The sequence below is a fragment of the Peromyscus eremicus genome, chromosome 5 (assembly GCF_949786415.1).
Source record: "Peromyscus eremicus chromosome 5, PerEre_H2_v1, whole genome shotgun sequence".
NCBI lineage: Eukaryota > Metazoa > Chordata > Mammalia > Rodentia > Cricetidae > Peromyscus > Peromyscus eremicus.
In genome coordinates, this window is record NC_081420.1 from 120,012,161 (window position 1) to 120,025,666 (window position 13,506).

The 13,506-nt window shown below is 38.8% G+C and overlaps 1 protein-coding gene across 1 annotated transcript in view; it reads left to right on the plus strand.

The window, feature by feature from the left end:
* Anapc10 (anaphase promoting complex subunit 10) overlaps positions 1-13,506 on the plus strand; it is a 57,163-nt gene that overhangs the window by 13,918 nt on the left and 29,739 nt on the right. Inside the window, exon 4 of the mRNA XM_059264314.1 lies at positions 6,468-6,588. Within this exon, the coding sequence (XP_059120297.1) occupies positions 6,468-6,588 (121 nt within the window). The remainder of the gene's footprint in view (positions 1-6,467; positions 6,589-13,506) is intronic.

Below are 13,506 nucleotides of genomic sequence, written 5' to 3' on the forward strand. Positions count from 1 at the left end.
GAGGGCATTTCCAAAAGAGCTTACCTGAAGAGGCAAGATTCACCTTGAATGTTGTTGGCACGACCCCGTGGCCTGGGGACCTCAACTGAGCAAAAGAGAAAAAGCAAGCCAAAGGAGCGCAGGATTTCCTATTCTTTGCTTCTGGTTCTATAGCAGATGTGAACTAGCAGCCTCCTGCTGCTGTTGCCATAGCCATGAGCTGTTCCTACTGCCATTCATTCCCTTCCATGATGGACACTGCCCTTAAAACATGAGCTGGACTACTGCTTCCTTTGCTTCTTGTCACAATGAGAAAAAGAACTGATGCATCATTTATTTCATTTAATCTTAACAATTTATTAGAGATTCGGATAAAACTAGGCTCACATAATAAGTAAGTAGTAGATTTACAATTTGAACATAAGCCCTCTGGTTTCAGAGCTTGTGCCTTTAACTTCTATCCTATAAATCTGAGATAAATTGCTGGTCTAGGAATACAAACATGATAACCTCAAAGTTCAATATTGAACATCCAGAGTTAATTGAATTGTAATACTAGCATTTGTTTTGTAAATTTCATTCTGAAAAAAGTCATAAAATAGTTCACACTTACCTGTATTTCTTGAATATCTCACTGAGAATTTAAATATTTAATATATTTTAGATATATGCCTTTTTGTAATCTACACACCCTCCTTCTAGGATGTATGTTATATCATTTTTCTCATTATTAGAATCAAATGGTAGTTCTGTTTAATATTTTAAGGGACCTCCATACTGTTTTCCATAGCAAATACCCAACTTTATATTCCTTAGGGCAGTTCATATAAGCTTCATTTTCTCCCCACATTATATTAGCATCTGTGGTTTTCTTTTTAAAAATAATGATCATGTTAATGCATGTGAGTAATATCACATAGCTTTGATTCTCATTTCCCAGGTGGAGTAGGTATTTCAGGTAACAGGTAAAATACCTGGCAGAAGTAACTTAGGAACGAATATTTACTTTGGATCACAGTTTCAGAGGTTATAGGCCATCGGGCAAGGAAGACACGGTGGCAGAAGCAGCTCTCTGTGGCAGTAGGAGGGAGGGAGAGAGAGGGGGGGGGAGCAGCTGCTCTTCATATCTTTACAGATTGGAAATATAGACAAGGCTGTCCTTTAAAGGTCTACCACAGAGACGCATCCCTGTCAGCCAGGCCCTATGTCCTAAAAGCTTTATAACCTCCCAAACAGTGCCACCAGCTGGGAACCAGGCATTCACACACATGAGCCTGGGAAGGTCATTTGCTAGTCAAACCCTGACACCTATTGATTGTGATGCTAAGCAGCTTCTTGTGTACTTACTGGCCAGCTGTGTGTCTTCTTGAAGAAATGCTATTCAAATCCTTTGCTCATTTTGAAGGTGTTTTTGTTTTTGTTGCAGAGTTGTAAAAGTTCTTTATTATCCCTGTTGCAGGAACTCAGTCTTTTTGTTTTAGTGCAGAAGCAATCATAGAAAACATGTAAACAAATATTTAAGTGAAAAGTCAGTGGCACACACATTTGCCTGCACCTGGAAGCTATAGCTTGTCAGTCCTGTTCTAGGACAGCTGTTCTCAAACATTCTGTTCTTAATGCCCACAGTAAACCTTTATTTAGGACTCCAACAAATCTTTTGTTTATTTTTATACTTACTGTATTAGAAATTATGTGAGGAAATATAATAAATTTAGTTATTTGTTAAAACTTAGAAGGAATACCCTGTTGTATGTTAGGTTACATAACAGCTTTATAAAAACAGTTATCTCTTCCCAGACTGTTAAGAGTGTAGTTTTACTTGTTTGTGAACCTCTTTGTTCTCTGACTTTAGGTACCTGGGGTCTCATTTCTGCTTCCTCACTAAGACTTTTTTTAGAATCCTTCTGGATGCTATGTACTCATAAGAGGCTTACTCAGAAAGGTAGATAACACATTAGCATTAACAAGAGATTACCTGTAACCTTCCTCCTCTCCCCACACGTGTCCCAGATCACTCTTCAGTGGCATTTCTCTTGGGCAAGATTAGCATCTTCAGCAAGGTTTGGTCTCTCCAGGGTCTCAGTTATGAAGAGAACTTTTCTGTGGTTTGGGATTGTAATCATGCCCATCTCTCCATGACGAAGAGCACTTGGCTTGCTGTTCTCTAGCCGTTCTTTGCGTAGCAGTTATACTGTACCCATGTCCTGTGGACTTGTGTCTCCTGCCCGCTCACAGGGGTCCTGTGCAGACATCATCTGCTGCCCCACTCATAGCTCTTTCTTCATTAGTGTGGTGAGACTGCCAGGTGGTTTTTGTTTGTTTGTTTGTTTTTTCTGTTTTTTGAGACAGAGTTTCTCTGTGTAGCCTGGCTACTGTCGTGGAACTCACTCTGTAGACCAGGCTGGCCTAGAACTCACAGAGAGCTGTTTGCCCCTGCCTCCTGAGTGCTGGGATTAAACTGCCTGGCATGTCTTGAATTCTTAACCAGATGAGAAATTATTCAGGAGCTAGCAGGTGCAGGACAAAGTATCACTTGTTAGAACTGAGAAGCTAATGAAAGCATACCAACTGCATCAAATCTTCAGTTAAGTGTATTTGGTAACATCCAACCCTAGAATTAAAGACTCGTTCATCCATTTGTAGCTAGACCAGATAGGCATGGTTTTATATTTATAGTATGAAGGAACAAAGGAAATGTTTCTTGCCCAAAGCTGTTTCTTAGGAGAAGGTATTTAATAGATTGGAGGACAGAGGAAGTCAGGAAAGATACTTATGTCAATCAGAAACAGGGAAGCATTTCTCCCTTTTCCTTCCATCAATGCTTCCTAGGAGTTTAACAAGGTGCTTGGCATGCAGTAGGTGTTTACTCAATGCAGTGGCCATAATTAGAGTGATGATTTGAGTAATCCCAGCATCTTCCACTGTGATTCAGCCTGTATATTTTATCTTCCCATGTGTTCTATTATTTGAGAAACAACATGGTTTTTATGTAGTATTATTACTTTTTGAATCAGTATGAGGGAAAGTTTAGTAGTTTAAAAAACTTTGCTGTACCTTGTAGAGTTGTAGTTTTAGACTTGCGCTGCAGTAGCAGTTTCTTCTGCAAATGTCATATAACTATGTAGATAGCATAAATTATGCCTATCATTTCTGGGGATTCATAAGCCTCAAGAAAAAAAGTATGGTTTAGCTCAAATGTAAATAACTACAAATATCTACTCATCACTGTAAATTGCTGTCAGTGGCTGTCAAGCAAACCACGTACCATTAATTAAAGGAAGGTAGCAGTGATCAAAAAGGAAGGAAGACAAACTCGCATCTGAACTTGGCACAGTGCCTTGCATGCGGCAGGTGTTGAGTGCAGTGACGATGAGCCGAATGAAGAAGGTTCGAGTTTTCCGCCTCTTTGACTAGCACGCGGCTTACACCCCACCTTCCTTCCCGAGTGCGCTGTTGCTTGAGAAACAGCATGGTTTTCTTTGTAGATAGAGCACTGAGGTCATTTACCCTTGTGTTATTCTTTATTCAGAGAAGCAGTGAGTTGGTGATAGAACAAAGAGAGAATACATAGGAAGGAAGTGTTAGTTCTGGGTCAGCTGCAGAGTACTCTCTTGTTGTATGTTGCTGTTGTTTTTAATGTTCATTGATTGTTACCATTCTTCACCTTTCTAAACTCACCCTGGTGTTCATATAGGTTTTGGTGTCTAAGTTATCCCAAATTTCATGACTTGGAAGTTATACTATTATATAAAAAAACTGATCCTTTACATCTGCTTTTGTTTTGTTTTGTTTTTTCTTTTTAATCTCTGTGGTCTCTGATCTTTCTGTCTTAGGGAGAACTTTACTTCCTGCTTATAAGCTCGTCAAGAAGGTCTTTAGTAGCCTTCCAAAATTTCTCTGCGTCTGTTTCTTTCCCTTGATATGTCCTTGCTGAGATGTCAGTTTGGTAGCTCTGGTCTTTTAAGAAACATCATAATATCTGTCCTGTCAACACTTCCAGAATAACTAAGGTTTATGTATTTTCTTAAGAAAAACCTTCATCTTTGCCCCTTTTTCTGATGAGTAGTCAGGTGTGCGAGTTTGGTTTTCCAGAGAAGAGCTCCAGACTCCACTGTTTTATAGGCTGACCTTTGACACAGGTTATTTTTGCTCAAGGAACTCAGTGTTACTAAGCAGTGCCAGTTTACACTTAACTTGTAAAGCCCTTTTTAGTAGACTTCTAAATGTTTTTGGAGGGTCAATGTAAAAAATTAACTATTTTTTCCCCATGATGGCCAAATGACATGTTCATCCTGAAAAATTACTTAGAAAATAGAGATATTATAAGGAAGAAAATTAAGATCTTCTGTAGTTTTTACCCACCTAAAATAGTAAGATTTGCAAATTTTGTACGGTTTTATCTATGCTCTTTTCTTTGCACTAATATAGGTTAATGTGCTTAAACAAACATTTCCTATATGATCCTTTTGTAATACTATCCTTTTCCCCTATTGCAGCAATATACTTGCATGATTATTTTAAAATATAGATGCTTTTCAGTTTTTGTTGAGATTATGTTCAGATAAGCCCATTAAAAATTGAAAACATGCCGGGCAGTGGTGGCACAGGCCCTTAATCCCAGCACTCAGGAGGCAGAGGCAGGTGGATCTCTGTGAGTTCGAGGTCAGCCTGGTCTACAGAGAGATCCCAGGACAGCAGGACTGTTTCACAGAGAAACCCTGTCTCAAAAAACAACAAAACAAAAAATTGAAAACATTGTAATTTTAATTTAACAAACTGTTTAATGACTTTTCTCCCAGCAGCCTGCTGAGAGCACTCTCTAATTCTGTGAAAGATAGCTACCAGAGAGGAAGCTTCCAACCCAATTCCTGCTTCATTTCTCTATGTCTGCCAACCAGACTGTGTTGTCCCTTGAACAACAGGGTCCTATTTAGTTCTGGTGGGCCACCAAGAATGATGTCGGTAGATTGTGTTGTTTTGGGGGCTCTGTGGTTTTCCCAGCTAACAACTCCTGAGGAGTATCCCCCTCCAGACACTGGGAATTATGGCTTCTGGGAACATTGGTTACCTGTGTAGGGTACCTCCCTTTAAACTTGTGCTTTTTCTTTATTCTTTTTAAATTAGTTTATGAAATAGTGGGTTTTCATATGGCTTTTTCATAATTCTTTGTTTTGATTAACCTTCCTCCTAACCTCTTAACCCCTATTCCTATTGAAACCTTTCTACCCCTAATATTTCTCCTGCCTACTTTCTTTCATATCACATATATTCTGTTATCTTGCTGTGGAGAGACACCATGACCAAGACAACTCTTACAAAAGAAAGCATTTAATTGGGGTTTGCTTATAGTTTCAGAGGTTTAGTTCATTCTCGTTATAGTGGGAAGCATTATGGCATGCAGGCAGACATGGTGCTGGAGAAGTAGCTGAGAGTTCTACATCTGATTTTGCAGACAGCAGGAAGAGAGAGATGTTGGGCCTGACTTGGGCTTTTGAAACCTCAAAGCCTGCCCTCACAGTGACACACTTCCTCCAACAAGGCCACACCTATCCCAACAAGGCCATGCTTCCTAATCCTTCTTAAGTAGTGCCACTTTCTGATGACTAAGCATTCAAATATATGAGTCTGGGGGCCATTCTTATTCAAACCACCACACCATCCTCACCTTAGGCATCCTTCCAGCTCCACATACCAGTGACCCCTCTTTAGCTTTCTCACCTTTATCAGCACCCCAAGTTAAACACACAAACCTAAAATGATCAGAAGACAATGAATTTTCAGTTCACTTAGAAATTGAATTAGTAAGCCACAAATTTATTTATTGGCTCAATATTCTTTTTCTTATGATTTGGGTATTATCATTCATTCTGGTATCTTCTAATATGATGGTAAACAAATATCTCCATGTTTAAATTTCTTCCTTTTGTTTTAGAAATTGAATATTTTTTCAGTCTTTTTCATTCCCTGAGGTAAATTTTCTATGGTGCGTTTTTTGCTTATTCCCAAGGGGTATGTATGTATATTTTGAAATGGAGTAGAATTTTATTTTGTACATTAAGTGGCAGGGCATGCTTTTTATTAAAGTGTTTATTTGTTGAGCCTGATATATCACTTAGCTAGGTATTTTTAACTATTAATATAAGGAATTAATTAATTAATTAGTAAAGAAATCCAGGCTTGCTAGAACATTTTCCTTGTGTAATGTCTAAATAAAAAGGATGGGCATCAATAATGCTTGTTTGTATGTTAAAACACCTAATTTGGCTTAACTGCTTCTTTACATACATTAGCTCTTGACCGTGTTCTCCATGAGGTATGTTTGAATATGTAAAATACCATATCTGTACTTACATTTTTACATGTTTTCGCCTGCAAGTTGAAGGCAAACAAAAGGAGATTGCTAATTGAACCTTAGAAGAGAACATGCTTTAATTTTACTGTTTTCTTTTGATGTGATAAAGCACGTGCTTTTATTTTACTGTTTCTAGAAGAAAAACCACAGTGAAGACGTTGTGTATCTACGCAGACTATAAATCTGATGAAAGCTACACTCCAAGCAAAATCTCAGTCAGAGTAGGAAATAATTTTCACAACCTTCAAGAAATTCGGGTATATCTTTTAGTTTTCTTTTTTTAAAATGTGTGTTTCTTTAATTCATTCTATAGATGATAGTCATAAAACAAGAAAATTATATTGAAAACTATGCATATAATGTTTATATTCTTTTGAACTGCCATCTTTTTTTCTAATGCTTTATTATGGAATTTTCAGGCATAAGAAAGGTTAAAAGAATTGTACAGTAATCACTTCACCTTTGGAGTACTTTAATGTTTCACTTATATTTGCTTTATTAAAATTATTTTTTAATTCACCAAAATAAGTTTATAGGCTCCTAATGCCATCTAGGGTGTGGGTACATGTTCCTTTTCTCTGCTGACTAAAAGAATTAAAAGGCAGGAAACAAGTGTTCCCAGAAATCTTGGCAAGTCCTGGTGGTTTGATTGAAGGATTTGGTCTCTGTATTCACAGTGCTGATTGATAGGCCAGAATTTGCTCCTGCCATCTGTTCATTGCCTTCTGAACACCTCAGGCAGGTCCTTTGCACCTCCTCTCTTTTCTTATTTTCTGCTTAGGCAACTTTCCCAGTAATGTGTGTTGATCTTAATCTTTATCTTTGGCATAAAGCTTTGTGATTACCACAAGTTTTATATAAAAGATTTTATACTTGTAATGGCTATTTACTTTAAACTAGTAACAACTTACCTGTGATTGCGTAATTTTACTTTACTGCTTCATGTTTTGTTTTGATGCCAACAAATGTATGCCTTTGTATATAGAATCCTTGTGTTTTCTTGGGGAAAACAAGAGAAACAAATGTTCTTCGTGCTAGGTAGGTGACTTAGTTAGAGTTGCTATTGCTGTGTTGAAACAACGTGACCAAAAGCAACTTTGGGAGTAAAGGGTTCATTTTGTTCACAGTTCTATATCACAGTTCATCATTAAAAGCAGTGAGGCAGGAACTCATGCAGGTTAGGAACCTGGAGGCAGGAGCTAGTGCAGATACCATGGAGGGATGTTGCTTACTGGCTTGCTTAGCCTGCTTTCTTACAGACCCCAGGACCACCAGCTCAGGGCTGGCACCACGTGCAATTAATCACTAATTAAGAAAATGCTCTACAGGTTCACATACAGCCCACCTTTATGGAGGCCTTTTCACAATTGAGGTTCCTCCTCTCAGATGACTGTAGCTTGTGTCTAGTTGACATAAAACCAGCCAGCACAGTAGGGCAGTGAGAATGCACCAAAGAAGCCATTCCATCCAAGTCCAGCTTAGTTCATCAGTGAGTGTTGGGAGTTACTTCCAGAAGTACTGGTGATTCAGAAGCAGCTGTATCACTGAAAGACCCTTCCCAGCGAGGGGTTGGTGTCACCTTGTTTGATTGAATCTAGTTAGAGATATTTGACCTTTATGATCTTGGATTTTTGTCTTTCCCCAGATTTGGAAAGACAAAAATCTTATATATTAAAATTTTAAATTTATGTGATTTTAATGTGAATTATTTCTTTGTGTGTGTGTGTGTGTGTGTGTGTGTGTGTGTGTGTGTGTGTGTGTGTGTCTGTGTTATTGTATGCATACATGTATAGGGGAGTTTGTGGAGGCTAGAAGAGGGTGTCAGGTCCCTGGTGTGAGCCACTGGACTTGGGTGCTGGATCCAAACTCTGGTCCTCTGGAAGGACAGCAAGTGCTTTCAACCCTGAGCATCTCTCCAGCCTGTTGTTAGTTCTTCAAATGAGCCTGATGCTTGTCTTCCTACTGGAGCTCCTAGAACCTGCTTTTTTTTTTTTTTTTTTTTTTTTAATGTCATAAATTTTGCAAGCTTTTTTCAGGAATTTGCATGGTTTTCCTTTTGTGGTGTAATTTTGTGGATTCTTTAGATTATTTCTGCTCTTGTGCATTAAAAGTTTTTATTTGTATTTTTCAGCTCTAGAATTTGTTTGATTGGAAAAAAAACTTCCACTTCTTACATTTCTAATTTTGTTTTTTTATTGTACTTTTTTAAAAATTATTTTTTTCTTAAATCTTCTTGAGTTTTCTTAAAGCAGTTAGTTTGAATTTCAGGCAGTTTTAGGGCGCTCCATTTCCTCGGTGCCAGGCAGTGGTGCTTTATTTTGTTCCTTTGCTTGTAGTATTTCATGGATTGTTCTTGATTCCTGTGTCATGATCGTACTGTCGGTGTCCTTGAAGAAGAAGGAAATTATTCCTGTCTTTGAAGACTGCCTGGGAAAGTCCGTCACCAGCCAGCCCATCTCGAGACTTCTGGGAAGGACAGCTGAGGTGCTCCGTGGGTGTGTTTGCACTGGAGTCCTCTGGGAGTCTGGCCTGCTTCCAGTAGACGAGCTGGTGTGTAGTCTGGTGTCTTCCTAGAAGTAGAGCTTGTTTTGATGAAGGATAGCTAGAAGTCTATGTCTTCAGGGCTGACTGACGTAACTTTGTGGTAGTCTTGTTCATGAGTGTGTAAGGGCTTCTCATGTGCTAGGATAGACCTGATGCCTGGGCCCATTGGAGACTATCACATGCTGGGAAGGACTTGTTGCCTATTGGAATACACCTGGAACCAAAGTCCATGGGAGTCTTCCCACTGCTAGGGCACTGAGTTAATCCAGAGAGCCATGCCTAAACCTGGATTTATAGTAATGACTATGGAACCTCAGTCTTCGGATGCTGGACTGGTGTCAGTCTTTTGGGATAGACTTGGATCCTGAGTATGTTTGACCAAGTCTGGTCTGTAGGGTTACTAGAGCCTGAGTTTACAGGATTCTTTATAGAATTGGTTTGTAGGTGCAGGTTAAATCTGCAGGGTTTTGCTTGCAGCCTGTAGATGTGGTCTTGTTGCATGGACTTGTGGCTGCCAGACCAGTCTGCCTATCCACCTATTCCTTCAGCCATTGTCTGTGGATGCCAGCCCACACAGCTTTGCTTGATAGCAGGGTCAGCAGGTGCTAGCCTAATGAATACGACTTTGGGAAGGATGGTATGATGCTGGGGCAGGACTGACGATGCCTTGGTCCATGGGATCCAGCTTGTTGTTGGGACACTGTAGAGCTCAGAGATGCCAGGGCTGTTTTAGGACTAAGTCTTTGGAGACTAGAGTGGTGATGGGGTAGGCCCAGATCTAAAGTATGCCAGGCAGGTCTGAAGCCTAGGATCTGTCCCTATACAATGCATGCTTGATGAGCATCCATGAGTACCGGCAGTCAGGAGCTGTGGTGTCTTGCCCTGTGCTGGCCTTTCCTGGATTGGGCTTTACATTGGGGTCTGAGGCAAAGTCTAGGCAGAGTTCATCTCTTCTCATTGTGCTGCTCAGGATTATGGGAAGAGCGACAGGAGTGATACAAAACTGTCCTTCCTATCCTGTTTGATATACTGCTACCCTCATACCCAGGTTCTGTAATCTCACCTGGCTCTCTTATTAGCTTTTGCAAAGGTATTTTTCTGTACAGGTGTAGAGAGTTGGTCTAATTGACAGGTATTGCAGAGTTCCATTTTACCATTTTGCTTATATCAGGACTTGTTTGTTTTTTGAGACACCTAGCTGGTCAGAATATGTATTCTGTTACTTTCCTTTTGTTTTTAAAACAGGGACTTCCCACAATGCTGAGACTAGCCTAGAACTAATACCCTCCTACCCCATGCCAAGATTACAGGTGTGTGCTAGCACACTTGGGTTACTTTACTTTTAAAGGATTTTCCTTGAAAAATAATTTTAGTTTTTGAAAAATTACTATCAATAATATACATTTTTTTTAGTTTGAAATATTGTCTGACATCATTATGCACTTTTTGTTCTTGAATAAATTCACAAATAAACCAGCTGGTTTCTTTTTTGGGGTGGGGGGACGTTTTGAGAGTGGGTATTTCTGTGTAGCTCTGGCTGTCCTGGAACTCATCTTATAAACCAGGCTGGCCTTGAACTCAGAGGTCCACCTGCCTCTGCCTCCTGAGTGCTGGGGTTAAAGGAGTGCGCCACCACCGGTTGGCTTTGCTCTAATGTTTCTTAATTCAAAATATCTTGATTTTTAAAATCACAGTCTCATTTGATCAGTTAGTTGATAGCCTTCCTTTAGTCATTTATCCAGTACACTTAATGAGTGCTTTGTGTTATGAAGACATTTAGTTGTATGATTTTGTTACATAGTTCATATTTATCAGAATGGACTGCTTGTATTGAGAAGCTTTTTTGGGGGAAAAGCTTTCCTCATTTGGGGTTATAGGTAAAAGTTGTCCTAGGGTGAGCACTAGAGATAGTCTGGTCTAATGGACGGTGTTTGAAATGCCCACTAGATGTCACTGTTGGCTTTCACTTTCTAGGCTTATTTGCTAGTCATCCGCTCAATGCTTCAACTAGCCTTAGTTGTAGTTTTTCGTAGAATATATTCACTTTTATTTAAAAAACTCTTTGATGCATTTTGGGAAGTGTACATACTCATACAAGTTCTCTGTATTTATGAGGATGTCTTGTATTCTCTTGTAAGGTTGACAGTACAAAATAAGGGTTTTGAGAGTTTAATAGGAGAAACTTTAAATGATATTTGGATCTTAAGGTAAACTTTAATATCTAGTCTTTGCTTCTGTTGTTTAAATGCTGAAGCATTAACTATTTAGCAAAGATAGTCTTACAGGTAGTTTCCTAGTTTTTCTCTTGTATATTTCTAATTTCTTGATTGATTTTTTTGGTTTTTCAAGACAGGGTTTTCTCTGTAGCTTTGGAGCCTGTCCTGGACTAGCTCTGTAGACCAGGCTGGCCTCAAACTGCCTCCCGAGTGTTGGGATTACAGGCGTGCGCCACCACCGCCCGGCTCTTGTGTATTTCTGTATGGTGATGATACGGCCTCATGAGACCAGTAATCAGTCCTGAGTAGTGCCAGGTGACAATCTAAACTATTTTCCTGGATAACTTAATGAATATACTAATGTCTTGTATAGTTCTCACTAGAACCATAAGTTTTGGATTTTTTTTAATTAGTGCTTTTATATTAATGATACTTTTAGCTATATATCTTTTTAGGTAATTTATTTATTTTTTAATAATTTTATTTTTAAATTTTTTTTTCATTTATATGTTCAAGAAGTAAGTGTCAGGGTGTATTTTGTGTCTTAAGAAGAGATGAAATAGATCACATATGTATATTTTTAAACATTTCTCCGCTATACAACTCACATTTAAAGAGAGACTTCTTTGAATTCAGATGCTAAAGACAAGTGACTAAAACACAGAACTTATCTGAGGTTTTGGAGCCATCTTTTCATAAGTTATAAGACTGTTTAACTGAATGGAAAGTCTAAATAAACCCTTTTGTCTTTCCCCATGGATTTTTGCCTACGAGAGGTGGTGGTGTTTTCGCTCTTTTCTCTTTTCGGAACCCTACCACCCAGCTCCCAAATAAATCACACATGGAGGCTTATTCTTAATTATGAATGCCCAGCCTTAGCAAGGCATGTTTCCTGTCAGCTTTCCTTAACTTCAAATTGGCCCTGTCTACCTTTTGCCTGTGGGCTTTTCCCATTCTCTTACTTCTGTAAATCTTACTCTTACACAGTGGCTTGCTGTGTAGCTGGGTGACTGGTCCCTAGAGTCCTCCTCCTTCTCTGGCTACAGCTTCCTTCTCCCAGATTTCTCCTTCTATTTATCCTCTCAGCCCTGCCTATTTCTCTCTCCTGCCTCACTGTTGGCTGTTCAGTTCTTTATTAGACCGTCAGGTGTTTTAGACAGGCACAGTAACACAGCTTCACAGAGTTAAACAAATGCAACATGAACAAAAGCAACACACCTTAAAAACAATGCTCTACAACAGAGAGGCTCTACTATATATTGATGTATCTAAGTAGGGGTTCTTTCTTTTTTCTAGAAATTATGGCTCTGCTTACTTAAAACATTTTAAATACTCATTTTCTATGATCTTACTGATTTGAAGTAGTAATTTAAGAATTGAAGGTGAGAAAAATGAATGACTGCCTTCTGTATCTTAAACGGATTCTTTTCTGTTGTCTTTCCCTTCATTTCAGTTGTGGAGCATTGCTAGATATTTGTGTCTCTACTGAAGACTCTCTCCAGAGGATCTCCAGTATTCTACAGTGTGTGCTTTAACTTAATTAACTGAGGAGGAATTTAAAATGGACTTTCTCTTCATAGGAAACTGGCTTGGGCCAAATGAAGGTTTTTTTTTTTTTTGCTTTGTTTTTTGAGACAGGGTTTCTCTGTGTAGCTTTGGAGCCTATTCTGGAACTCTGTAGACAGGTTGGCCTTGAATTCACAGAAATCCGCCTGCTTCTGCCTTCCTGAGTGCTGAGATTAAAGGCGTATGCCACCACCTCCTGGTAAATCTTTTATATTTTAGCATTATGTTTTTGCTTAATACTGTTTTGCTCTGTGAAAGGAAAATGACATGTAAAGAAATTTTTGTTGGAATAATAGAATACTATAGAGTTGATGTAACTAAACATTTTAGAAAAATCCAACAAAACTTAACAATTTACTAATCTGTCTCTTTTCAAAACTGTTGTGGAACTTTTTGTGCTTAAATATGAACTGAAATAATTTCTTATACATATCTTGAAGGCACTCAAAGTTGTTTCTAAACTCTTGTTAGAAAAACAGCTTGCAGTGGGTGGTGGTGGTACGTGCCTTTAATCCTGGAGGCAGAGACAGGCAGATCTTTGAGTTTGAGGCCAGCTTGGTCTACAGAGAGATTTCCAAGACAGCCAGGGCTACACAGAGAAACCATGTCTAGAAACCATGTCTTGAAAGAAGCCAGAAAAACAAAAAAAGACAAGAAAAACAGCTTGCAAATTTAAGGTTAACTAGGGTTTTTCAACATATTTGAAAGTTGCCCTTTGGTTCACTGTTGGCATTTTCCCTCAGGCTTCTGGACTATGAGATTGAACATTTAAGTGAATTTTAAGGCTTGTTTTTAATCTTCAAATATTAAAAGGTGTTACCAAGTGATTTTTCCTCCTCTTTAAAGAGG